This window comes from Juglans regia, chromosome 2, assembly GCF_001411555.2.
Source record: "Juglans regia cultivar Chandler chromosome 2, Walnut 2.0, whole genome shotgun sequence".
In the NCBI taxonomy this organism is placed as follows: domain Eukaryota; kingdom Viridiplantae; phylum Streptophyta; class Magnoliopsida; order Fagales; family Juglandaceae; genus Juglans; species Juglans regia.
Genome location: NC_049902.1, coordinates 34816558 through 34830123, shown reverse-complemented (window position 1 = coordinate 34830123; position 13566 = coordinate 34816558). Strand labels below are relative to the sequence as shown.

General features: G+C 30.7%; 2 protein-coding genes across 2 annotated transcripts; both read left to right on the top strand.

Annotated features, from left to right (window-relative positions):
• Positions 1-3670: 3670 nt before the first annotated feature.
• LOC109013851 lies at positions 3671-7700 on the top strand. Its single transcript, XM_018996074.2, has 4 exons — positions 3671-3803; positions 4581-4859; positions 5794-5870; positions 7350-7700. Exons 2-3 carry the CDS (start codon positions 4602-4604, stop codon positions 5848-5850), a joined length of 315 nt encoding a protein of 104 aa, XP_018851619.1. The 5' UTR covers positions 3671-3803; positions 4581-4601; the 3' UTR covers positions 5851-5870; positions 7350-7700.
• Positions 7701-12557: 4857 nt separating this feature from the next.
• Positions 12558-13287, top strand: LOC109013834 (SKP1-like protein 1). Its single transcript, XM_018996051.2, has one exon. The coding sequence runs from the start codon at positions 12659-12661 to the stop codon at positions 13139-13141; it is 483 nt and encodes a 160-aa protein (XP_018851596.1). The 5' UTR covers positions 12558-12658; the 3' UTR covers positions 13142-13287.
• Positions 13288-13566: the final 279 nt, after the last annotated feature.

The following is a 13566-nucleotide window of genomic DNA, read 5'->3' as shown; positions in this document are numbered from 1 at the left end:
AATGTAAGAACTATTTGCAGGAAACACAGCAACCTTTTGAGTTAAATAAATGATAATTAAAATCGTAAGTATGCAAGCGTCATGTAATTATTTTGAAAAAAATAAATAAATATGAAATTTACATAAAAGAATAATAATTTTTTAATAATAAATTATATTCTTTTTTAAAACGACTACATCATACTTGTGTGTTCCACGATTACATGTAACATTAATATTTGAGTTATGATGAGGGAACTAAAAATAGGTCACGGCTTTGTTAATTTAGAATAATTTTACATATAATTGTGAAGTGTGTAATCGTCGCGTAATCATTTTATAAAATAGTGGAGTCTATTATTAAAAAAATAATTAATTTTTATATAAATTATATATATATTTTAAAGTGATTATGTAATAATTATAAAATTTATGATTATAAATATATTTTCCCTTTAATAAAAAACAGATTGAAAAATTAGTGGGAATCTATCCACCCACTTAACAACAAAGTGGGATGGAAAAAAAGTCATGTGGGGCTGCCCATGTGAAAGAGATCCACGTGGCCGGATCACGTTGTTCGTTTCTTTTTGGCCTGCCTAGCAAATCAAAGAAAGCCTCAGAGGAAAAAGAATTTTTTTGTTTAATTCCCATGTCCCAAGAGTAAGATTAACAAAGAAAAACGGAAGAGAAAAGCAGAACAGCCCAGCAATAGAGCCCCACTGCTACACCAATGCTGCTGACATGTCTTCATCATGCAATTATGTTTTCTCTTTACCGCTTGCTTTTATAATACACAGAGACAAATATAAAATGTCAAACGTTTGTTATCAGGTTACATCATTGTTTCATAGCATTATTCCAATAAATCGATTTTTTTAATCCAATGTCAATGATCTCCTGGCCTGATACAAGATTTCCTCCTCTCACATAGTTATGTTTCGAAATTGAATTTTCATACCTTAAATTATATAAATAAAAATAATACATGATTGAATTCTTAAAAAATAAATATTTTAATTTCAAAGAGATCCCACAAATATAAAATTATAAACTGATGTTGTTTAATATAGTACGTTATGTTATAAAATTATTTTTATTATAAATTATATCTAATGTATCACATGAACTCACGTCAGTTGTGAGTTTGATTTTGTAATATATTTTTATGACTATAAAAACCTATTTACTTTTAAAGGAGGAAATTTTTTCCTTGACTGACTTTTGCAATGAATTCTTGCGAGACATGGGAGGGAAGTTATTGTCGCTCAACGATATCCTCCAACTCTCCAATTATTCGTGTGCAAGCAGTGCTCTACAAGTTGATATTCCTTCCCAAATCACACGCAATTAATGGTATAAATTGTTCTACAAGCAATATATATTAATATGGGAACGGATTGGTGAGAGACAATTTTGGTGGCATCATGGACGCACGAGTATTAAACAGAGGAGACGTATAAGCTTTCAAAAAAAAAAAAAGCAAACGGAGTGCTGTAGGCTTATAGGGATATATTAAATAATAATAATAATAATAATAAATAAATAAATAAGAGTAATATTACATACAGTCCCTATTTAGAGACTGCAATGCAAGTCTATGTAATTTTATTTTTAAAATTTTTTAAAATTATAAAAATATCCCTCTTAAAATGATGATTTTTCTCATTTAACAAAGAGTTTGCACATACAGTCTCTAAATGAAGACTGCAAATAAAATTTTTCAATAAATAAAAACTGGTGGGTTCAGTAAGTTGAAAATCGATTACATTTGATATCGATTTTATTTTTTAAAAATTGGTTGAAAACGGTTTGATTTTAGTTTTTTTTTTAATAGTAATGAGCCGGATCGGCTCATATATATTAATTTTTAATAAAAACATCATATATTTTTATATGATTTTTATATTATATATACATTTTTATAAAATAATTTTATATTATATGTTAAATTGCTAATTAATATAATTTAAATTTTCAAATCCTATTATTCATGTATAATAATAATCTAACAACATTAAATTAATATAACATTTGATATAATATTTTCATTACAAATTTTAACTTTATAACATAAAATTTTAATTTTAAACGTGAACATTTGATCATATTTTATTAATGTAACTATATATTAATGATAAATACATTTTATAGCATAATAAATTATAATATATATTATTTTTTATAAATACATTTTTAGACATTCGATCATATACACTCATATAAAAAAATATATATAACTATCATATTATTGCTAACGTATATGTAACTAAGCATATTGTCACTAACATATATAATCAAATATATAAATAAGTTAGATACTAACATATTATCACTAACGTATTATCATTAACATACATAATCAAATACTATATCACTATATAATACTATTATATATATACTAATACTAATATTAGTAGTAATTCACTATATATAAATAACTATATAAATTACTATAGTATTAGTAAATACTATATCACTATATTATAATATACTATAATATATCATTATATACTATAATATATGATATATACTATATATATAATATACTTGAAATACTGGACCATATAAGTAAAATTAAAAGTACCGATTTAAGAGTGTAACCGATATGATATCGCCTATCGGTTCTTCAAATCTCAAAGTCAGTATATATCGGTTTGATTTTAAGATACGTCCAAAATCGAATCAAACCGGATCGATTACATCTCTAATAATCTATTTTGACTAAAAATTATTGATTTGAGGAGATCATCCAAATAGTGTGATGTAAATATTATTTTAGATCATCTTACAACGGATAAAGAGGATTTTAAGTTTTTAACAGCTCATTTAGCCTATATTTAAGTCCGAAGCAAATGAAAATTCAGATAATAATTAAAAAAAAGTAAGTAAAAGATATTTATACAAATTTAAGACGTGTAAATCTATAATATATGTTTTTTTTTAAAAAGTATAGATTTGAAAAATCACACTTTTGTTGGTGTATTAATTTTTTTTAATAAAAATTAAGATTATTTAAATCAATTGACAACACTTTAATTTTTCATTAACAGAATTAAGGATCTAATCTTCCATTTTCACGTATAAAAAAAAAAAATAAAAATATCTCATATTTTAATAAAAGTCTTATAAAAAACTTGTACATCGCGTACTTATATCTACTATTATTAAAAAAAAACGAAGAGCACGACAGTTTCTAGCCGTTTTCAAATTTCAACTTCCTTTTCTGTCTGACATAGTAGTAAAGCAAAGCAGCCAGCTGCTAGGCCGCGGCTCTGGCCGCCCACAGCAGGCGAGTGAAAAAAAGATAATAGTCACTCAAAAATTATATACATATTTTGTACCATTTATTTTTTTTATTTTTTAATCAAATGAATAAGAAAGTATTTTTTAAATAATAATAATATTATTTTTTATTTTTAAAAATATTTAAAATGACTTAAAAAATAAAATATTAAAAAAATAATAATTTACACTATTCAATATCGGATTTCCATTCGGTATGAATTTTTCGTGGGAGTAACAGTACTTTAATGTATTTAGAAAAAATGTTGAATTTTTTTTTTTATAAATTTACTAATATTGACTTTTATAAAAGAATGAAAATGGTAATCTTGAAATGAAAAATTCTTATTATCTCTCGTACGGTATATTAAATTATTAATATGACCAATCACATGGATAAGTAGAGTTTTTTTTTTCTTGGGAGAAAACAAAACGGTCCCCTTAAAAATCCGAGCTTCTGTTTGATAACTTTCTCTATTCGTCTCCTCCGAATTTTCTTGGTCTGGACGACAACATCAGGGATTTCGATCGCACGACCTGTAAGTTCTATCTCCTGATCGCTTTATATAGGATTAACGCTTTTATCCAGGTTTAATGGCATTTAAAGAGGCTGTTTAGTGTCCAAGAATTTGTAGGAAGTTGAACCAAGCAAAGAATTAATTAGGGTTTAGACGTGCTTAGAGCTGGATTAACTTGTTTCTATTATTGGTCTTTCTAGATGATTGGGAATAACTTTGAAGGGCATATTTATCTCTGAAGTCTAGTTATGCTTTGTTTTTAGCCGTTTAGATGAAACAAATTTAATTGTAGAGGCAATATCTGCATACCAGACTCCCCACCCTCCTCCATTGTGAGAATATTGATGCTGATGAAATCGACTTCGCCTTCTTATTTGCTCATTGACCCCTTTGGCTGGTGGAAAGTGTTGGTGGATTGTGTCAAGGGGCTGATGCTTGAGCCGGGCTTCCCTTCATAATTTAATGGAGTGATTGTGATATAGACAATAGAAAGAGAGAAGGGAACCTTATGTTGCAATGACCATTACTTTACCAATATGTTATGCTCTTTGCACACCTTTTCTGTTTGTTTTTCTGTGTACACATCTCACGTACATTGTAAAGATCACATACATCTATTAAGTTTAATTTAAAATTACAGTACATGCGAGAAGTTTGCACAAAATATGTGCACAGGAGGTGTGCAAAAGAAAAAAGTCCTTTAACTATATGGATGATGTGCTTTACCAATTTTTATTATTGTTGTTGTTATGCCTTGTCAATTTTGCACTTCTTATGTCTTGCTTGTTTATTTCTTAGTTGGGTGCATTCTCAACTGTGATGAATCATCTTATTAGTAGGTCTAGTCCAGAAGTGAATTCACTCGATCATTTTTGGGGTAGCTGTGCTGTTGACCAGACCATGGACAGTAGAGTTAGCACCCAACCTAAATATCAACTGAAGCAAATGGGGTATCAAGAGAAGAAAGCAGCAGTCGAGGGAGAGATGAACAGAATGAACCGACTTCCTGCGAACAGCTCTTATGCTGTTCATCGCATACGGGTCCTCAATAAAATACTGCAACTTTTGTCCATTCAGGTTCGTGACATTTGACCTGCATTGTTGATCTAAGTCATAGAATATTATTATTGTCACAGGTGCTGGGTATTAACCATTTTATGTTTACTTGTAAAATTGCTTTGACTTGTTGTACGGATATGGAATTAAGTATATAAGACAAAAGGATGTCTTTCGGGAAAGCAAGTGTCGTCTGACCGATGTTATGTTATTGCTCAAATGGTAACTGGAGTCACTTACAGAAAAAGGTAATTAGGAGTGTAAGGAGGAAAGAAGTCCTTTATAAAAATGAAAAGCTGGACGAAGTGATCCGTTACTATTTTTGGCTTGTATTTCAATTCCTTTATAGGAGTCCCACCTTTTTTTGGGTTGTAAACAGTTTATAGGTCAACACCAACAACTTAAGGAACTATTTTACACGAAATAGTATCTATTTTGCCCATCAATTGGCTCAGTAAGATGAGCCTTTACTTTGATCATATTAGTAAAGTGCTAACGAGCCCCTACAATCTTTCAGATGCATGAATAAGTGTAGAGTTTGAAATGAGGGGATAGGATGATGGTAGAATCGTGGAAAGAGGGTGGATATACTTTTTAGGTCTTTGAAGAGGAAGAGACTTATCAATTAGTTTGAATTTCTACTACTTATCAAAGAAAATGATAGTTCAGGTTTCTAATATATAATTTTAATGCTAAACAGCCATTTGTTATATTTCTTAATGGCCGCTGTTTTGAGCCCTGCATGTCTCTCAGTATGTAATACAATGTACAATTCTTTTGAAGTTAATTAGAGAATCACAATGAATTTAATAATCTGACAAGTTAGGAGAAAATACAGGTTTGCTTAGTATACAGTACGAGTATCTTTGTGTCTAATTGTTTTTTTTCCTTATTTAAAAAAGTATACTTTGACTTGAAATCTCGATGAGATATTTATTCCTGCCTTTTATGCCAGAGAACTGCATCACAGGATGAGGAGTTGGAGTTGCTTTTTTCTGGGCTGTCTCTGTGAACCAGCCTGTCTAGGCAGTGGTTAGTTTCAGTTGCATTGATATTGTGGAATAGATTAAGTTTGCATTTACCTTGCATTTATGATATCTATCATCTATCAGGTCTACTTCTATATTGCCATTTGGCTTGGAGTATTGTTCCCTGTTTATTAAAGTTATAACATCTTTTGTTTGAGTCTGTCAAGTAAAGCCTTACCCCAGCATCTTGGGGTCAGCTACAAACTAACCATGTTTTATCATTCCTTTCTCTTTGGGACGAGCTTTTATCTAGTTTCCAGTCATTAATTTATATTCTTCTTTTTTCCCCTAACTGTTCAAACTTGTCAGATTTCAAATTTTCTCTGTTATTGTAAATAATGTATCATCCTTTTAAGAAAAAAATGATAAACACACAGACATTTGTGCGCATAGCATGACTCTAAAGGAAATCCACAATGAGGTGCACAGAGCGCCTTGTAGCTCCTTATGACCACATAGCTCCCTGCTAATGTATTTGTAGTGCTTGCTGCAAATGAATATAGCGTTCCAGTTTTTATTGTTTTGTGGCTTATTGGATCAATTTTGAACATGCATATTTTGTGAGCATGTGTACTGGTGAGTTCATATGCTTGTGTAAATAGATTAACAGCCACAACTTATATATAAAAAAAAAAAAGATTAATAGCCATCGTTTACCTTAATCTTCATTTTCACTATGATTATTGATACTTCCAAACCTCCACGGGTGAATATTTTTGTCCTGTCATCTTGTTTCCCCAATATTTCTGTATATTATTATCGTAATTTCTTCTCCCAAACCAAGAATGATTGACATGATTTTTATTCAGATATTATGCATCATAAAGAAGATGCTAATATTCCTTGCCTTAAGTTTTTTTGTCATCTTTTCCTTGTACTAACTTTCTTGCCTTCAGCATTTTACTCTTTTCATTTTGCATTTTTGTTTGCTGCGTCAGTTTGAGAATTTTTTTAAAAAGATTTCCTTAATCAACATACTTGAACATCCAGCATCCTGAAATTCTAATTTGCTTCACAAATTCCTCTCTTGGACTAGATACTTTTGCCACACTCTCCATAAGGTGTTAACTTTGCCAGTGAGAAACAACTGTTGGACTCTCATCTTCATTCCTCTTGTCCGAGTGTGAGAATATTTCCTTTTAGTCACTGCAGTTGGTGTTTATGTGGTTAATTGTCATTGCTCATTCTGTCTGCACATTGGGCATGGTATGAATAAAGGTTTGTGCCGGCCGGCCCCTTGATGAAGTGGGTATGCAGGAGCACTGATGAAGCTGCATTCTAAACACTTCTAAATATTTGAATTAAATGCTAGTTTCATGTACTAAATAGGTTATGCTGTATATATTTCCTTCATATTTAATCTTTTGATGCTACGTCTGGTTAGAATACCTGATCTTCTCTGGATATTGGTAGGAAAGAAAAAACATTGTTTTCGCATAGATCATAATCCCAACTATGATCTATTTTGTGATTTTTATCGCAGGATGTCAGATCTTGGATTCCTCTATTCCTGTTAAAAAAGTGGTCAGGCCGTGTGCGCAATGTACAAGAGTGGTGCACAGCCGTACGCTGATGTTTAGTGGTTGTCAATATGTTTTATATCTATGCGGCTATGCCTATAAACTTGCTCTGTATGATGTGGATCGATGATCTGTATCTTTGATGATCAATTTGGCCTGTTTGGAGGATTGGCCGCGCAGCCACCTACCAACCCTTATGTTAGAACTTTGGAGGGTTGGCCACCCCGTTTTCAGTTTTTTTTTTGTCGAAGTATATTTTTAATTTTGCATGATATCATATATTAATGGACTTTTGGACTACCCACATTAATTTAGTGACTAATGTACATTACCTCTAGCAGTTTTTCTTTAAGGAAAAAAGTAGGGTGTTTTTATTTAAAAGGATTAACTGTAAAATAAGTCCTTGGATTTTTTTTTTTTTTAAATCTTCTTATATTATAACTTGATACCATTAATCTATTCAAGGGTAATTCCTATAGGATAGGGAGTAATTTTAGGGTAATTCCTCAGAGATAGAGCAAATAACTACGCTCACTATTCAAGAAAAATAGCCTAAAGATATAGACAATGACAAAAGGAAAACCCTTCTTCAAAAAAGCTATGATGTGTGCTTGGATTAAAAAAAAAAAAAAAATTCGAGAGGCTGTAGAATTTTTTCAAAAAGCTATGGACTTTTGTGAAAGTTCATACAAATATGAGAAGTTGTCTGGGTAGCAATTTGAGGTGTGTTTTGTATTGGGGTTTGTGAAAATGAGTAGGTAGATTTGCAAAGTTGTTTGAATTTAATTCTTTTGATTATTGTTTTTTTTGGATTTTTGTAAAACTTATTTGGTTTTTGTGTTTTTATTTCTTATGAAAATTAAGCTGATGATTAGATAAAAAATTTTATTTTTTTGAAAAGTAAAAAACATTTTAAGATTAAAAGAGTTTTGCTACTTGCAAATTAGGTGTATTACTATTAACAAACCACTTGTTTGTGGGATGCATTATAATTACTAGAAAGTTATAAAACAAGCTTGAAAATAGATTTCTTCCATTCCAAAATTAATCCTCAAAACTTAGGTGGCCTTCATCAACATCCGTGTCAGAGCACCCTGCGTGTTTGAATCGTACTTGTTAAAAAAAAAAAAAAAGGTTTTATTACCATTTTCCTGACTATATTTCAAAGATGGTCGGATCTTATCTTTTTGGTTTTAAGATGAACTCTTTTTTAGAAAAATAAAAAATAAAGAATCGTTGATAAAAGATCATAGAAAGGGCGAGTGAGAAAAGAAAGAAGGGTACTTAATTACTTTTAAGTTCTTCCTTTATGTGCTTTACATGGTGATTTTTGCTCCCCACAATCAGATTGCTATTCTTCCTTCTCTTCTGCAGCTTGTTTAGTTTCTTGAGCTGCAGGTTTTATTGCATTATAATATAATCAGTCTTCAGTGAATATCATACGTCCTTAGTTATCTCTTAAGTTCAACATTGCTGTTAACTTCACGGTTCAGTGCACCAGCGTGTAGTGAAGCATGCCTGCACGTGTTATGAAAATGCTTAATCATTCAGGAGGTTTAGTTTTCTTTAGAGTTTTTTTCTGATCAGAATTGGTTGATGCACCTTGTAGAGACCGGTAAATTTCCCCTCTAGAATTTTTAAAATTTGAAAGTGCTCATACATGTTTGTGGGCATGTTAAAACTCAAATGTTGAAGGCGAAACAAAACGTAGTACATGGCAATTCCTGTTTAGTCTTAACCCTGGGTTTTTGTTCGAGTCTTCAAAATCTTTTAATGGGTTTCACTTCTTGTATTATACTCCTTTTGGGTTTCTGCTGTATTTGCAGGTGGAGCTCCTGTTTCTAACTTATTCAAGCACTTTGAAAAGAAGTCTGAGAGTCATGAAGTACGGGAACTGAAGGCATTGCAAACCAAGGTAGGCAAACTGGAGGGAGAGATCAGCATATGTAGGAAACTAATAGAGCAAGCAGCGATACATAAGCCAGCTCGTGCAGCAATGACGTCACAGAAAGCATTCCCCTTCAATTCAGAAGATGGGATCGGAGCCTTCAGGATGGAGTATGATGGTTCCTGAGGTTGGAAGAACCAGGAAGGATCCGGATCCGTATCCGAATTCCGAAGGCAGCATCTGGTAAAATATAGGTGGATTGACGAAATCCTTGCTATTAGTCACGAATACTCCTTGTGCTAAGTGAAGTGTGACAGCACTGTTTCCTGCTACTTATTGTAATCGAATGGCACATTAGAATATATTAAGGCCTTTGCAAAAAAAGTTTAGTACATTATTATACTGTGCTTATATATATGGTTAAGGAGCATGCTTTTGCACACTTGTTGGTGATGTTTTTTCTCAAATTATCTCATGTTCCAATGGGGGTGGGGTAATGTTTTACACTGATTGCCACCTTGATTATTGAGTTGGCCTGGTATAGGAGCATAGTGAAGCTACTTTTTCAACTTCTAAATATTTGGATTAAATGATAGTTTTATGCTTATGTACATTCGATTATGCTGTGACGAAATCCTTATTGTTAGTTACGGATTTTCCTTGTGATAAGTGAAGTGTGTCAGCACCGTTTGCTATTTTTACGTAAGAGTTTTGTTATATACAAACAAGTTTACATATCATTTTCTAATTAGTTAGATTTTGATTGTTCTTTTAATTATTTTTTTATCGGTAAATAAGATTTATCTGTAAGTACACAGATCATATTATATTTTACTATGAATATTGTTTTGTTCTATGATATTTCAAGGACGTGCTTTGATATTTTAATACATGAAAATATTCTAACCTCAGAAGAATTATACTCTATTTCAACCTATGATGGGCATGTTTTATTATTATAGGCAATCCCGATAAATCCTCCTCTCACGATAGTTCATCTTACAAAAGTTTCTTTTCGAAAAACTAGCCGCAGCGGGATCATACACAGGCTGCATATTATAGACTATAGTGGCGGAACCATCAATTGTGTTAAGGAGAGGCAAGTTTTCTATTATATAACACATTTATGTAAAGAGTAATATTATAATTAGATACGATTTTAGGTTGTATAAATTCTATGCACTCTTTTTTTTTTTTTTTTTTTTTTAAAAAAAATGAGATCTATCATTAAAAAATTATTATTTTTATATGAATTCTAGATTTATCTATTTTTTTCAAAGGAAGTAGACAACACTTGCACTAACATCATTTCTCTTATGTAAATTGAAAAAAGATTAAAAAATCATAAAAACATAACTATAAACTAGTTTTCATATAGATCATTGACCTCAAATAATTTTTCTTATATTTTCACTTTGGATTTCATATTAAAAAGCCTACTGTTGCGTAACAAAAAATTTTGGGATCCATATTAATAAGTTTATTATTTCTCATAAACTATTAGTTTTAATTTTAATTTTGGAGAGGCCACATCCTTAAAAATAAAAATTAAACAAAATTTTGGAACTATAAAAAAAATAGAGGCATTTCTAGATATATTGAAATTTTAAAATTTTTTATAGAGCATGTGAAAATTATAAATTTTTTGGAGGACCATTTTCTATATTTGTAGAGTTATGTACAAAATTTAGGAGACATTTTTTTTGGGGGAGGGGGGGAGGAACTATGATAAGTTGGTAACGTGGGTCGCCACTACGCTGCAAAAGTAATCCTAAATTTTTGGAGCACATGCTTACTTATAATTTTATGTAAAATTTTTATTTTATCAATTTTTTTAATTTAAATTTTAAATTTTATAATTTTTAACTTATGAATAATCAATATACAAAAAATCTATTTTTTGTAAGACTTTTTTAAATACAGCTAACATTTTCGAACTTTAGATATCAGCTTGTATTATAGATTCAAAGATATCTTGTATTATCAAATTTCTCGGTAGTACTAGACTTCCAAACAATTCACACTTCATTTATAAGAGTTAAAAAGCCACCACGTGATAAAGTCAAGCATCATCAGATTCAGTACTTCCTTTAATGCTATGTTTGGCAAGTGAATTACTCTCACTATTATTTTTTATTTTATTATTATTTTTTATCTATTTTTTTTTATTCATTATTTTTCACCTACTTTTTACTATTATTTAATATTTTATTATTAATTTTTTATTACTATTTACAAACATTTTCAACACTTCTCAACACTTCTCACTACCCAAACGTACCCTAATCTATCACATAATTGTTTGAACTTTGATGCGGAGACCCATCACGTGGCTCGCTTCGTCTTCACGGGTTAAAATACAGCTCCACGTAAGTAAGTTACATGAGAATTAGTGCATATTTGGATTTGAGATAATATAATTTATAGTTATAGGCTTATAATTTATAATTCAAGTAATTAGTTTTATTATTAAAAAATTATTTTATTTGATAATTATATGTTTAAGTTCCTTTTGGATTTTGAGATAAAATGAGATAATATAAATTGAGATGATTTGTAAATAGTAGTAAAATTTATAAGTTAAAATTTGTAAATAGTAGTGAGAGAATTTGATCTCAACTCATCTCCTAATCCAAACCTACTCTAAAATACTTTTAAATACGTTACGTTTATTTGGAAACAAATTAAAAGTATTTTCTAAGATAGAAATGAAGATTATTTAAATTTTTAAAAATTATGACCATATTCCTGAAAGTTTGAAAGTTGTAATTATATGATAGTTGTATGGATATTTTCGTCCATTAACAATTTTTTTAAAATTCTAATTAAATTTCGTATTATCTGGAAAAGTACGTTTGAGAAAAAATATAAAAAATGATGCCGAACGTTTTTTCTTAAACGTGTTTTTTCAAATAATGCAGAACGCAATTCAAATTTTAAAAATATTTTTAATAGACAAAAATACTCATATAATTCTCTAATAATTATAATTTTTAAACTTTTAAAAATATGTTTATAATTCAAATAATCGTCATTTATAACTTAGAAAATACTTTTTTAATTTATTTATAAAAAAAATTAATGTGTTTAAAAGTATTTTAAACATATGATTATTAAATAATAAATAATTTTTTAGTAATAAAACTTATTACTTCAATTATAAGTTATAAACCCTAAAAGTTATATTTCTGATGGCAATCCCAATCATACACAAAATCATATATATCCTATTCCAAATGCGATGCAACTTCTTGTTCGGGAAGGATTGGTAAAGTCACGTCTATATAAACCCGACTTCTCCACGAAAGCAGTGAGTTCATCATTCCCCCCCTATTCAATTTCAACCTCTAACAAGTTCCTATTTCTCGATAACATCCAGCGATCATGTCTTCGTCGTCGTCATCGCCGATGCAGAGTACTGGCCGGATGCTGAAGTTGAAGAGCAAGGAAGATGAAACTTTCGAGGTGGAAGAGGCCGTGGCCGTGAAGTCCCAAATCATTAAGTACATGGTCGAGGACGGCGTTTCTAATGGCACGATCCCGTTGCCAAATGTCAACGGCAAGACCCTGGCCAGGGTGCTTCAGTGGTGCCAGAAGCATGCCGATCCTACCATCACCGAGGATGAACTCGATAAGTACGACGCTGGTTTTATCGACGTTGATCAGGCTGTTCTCTATGACCTTCTCATGGCAGCAAACTACCTTAATATCGAGGAGTTGTTGAAACTGGCATGCATGAGGCTTGCCGACATGATTAGAGGAAAAAGCCCGGATGAGATACGCAGAACCTTCAACATCAAGAATGATTTCACCCCCGAAGAAGAGGAAGAAGTCAGAAAGGAGAATGCTTGGGCGCTGGGCCCTTAACTTCTGATGTGTCTCAAATATTTTCTCTTCTTTTTGTTCTTTTTTTGTTTGGTTTTAGATTGGCTTTGTTTTGACAGAGGAAAACGTTTTGAGCTAGCTGTTTCTTGTCTTGTGTTTGGTAGGGATGAAAAATAGAGGTCAGTTCAACGAAAATTTTTAGTTGCGATGATGCAGGTCGCAGTGTAGAAATATTTATATATATATATATATATATATATATTTATGAAGGTTGTCTTTTTTGATTGGAAAGCTATTTTTTCCCCAGGCTGAAGAATAAACTATTTTTTTCCTGGCTGATAAAGAAACCAACGGCCATTGCGGCCCAAATGCATAATCTGTTTAGAATTTCAATTGATCTCTGCTATATATATTTTGCTTCTTTTATTAATTGTATCGTAAATTTTTTGGTTGAAATCCTCAGTCAC

Excerpts from the sequence above, each read along its gene's own strand:
- LOC109013834 (XM_018996051.2), top strand. The coding sequence starts at position 12,659 with ATGTCTTCGTCGTCGTCATCGCCGATGCAGAGTACTGGCCGGATGCTG.
- LOC109013851 (XM_018996074.2), top strand. The coding sequence starts at position 4,602 with ATGAATCATCTTATTAGTAGGTCTAGTCCAGAAGTGAATTCACTCGAT. Across the intron at positions 4,860-5,793 it reads TGCAACTTTTGTCCATTCAG|AGAACTGCATCACAGGATGA; the intron begins GTTCGTGACATT and ends CTTTTATGCCAG.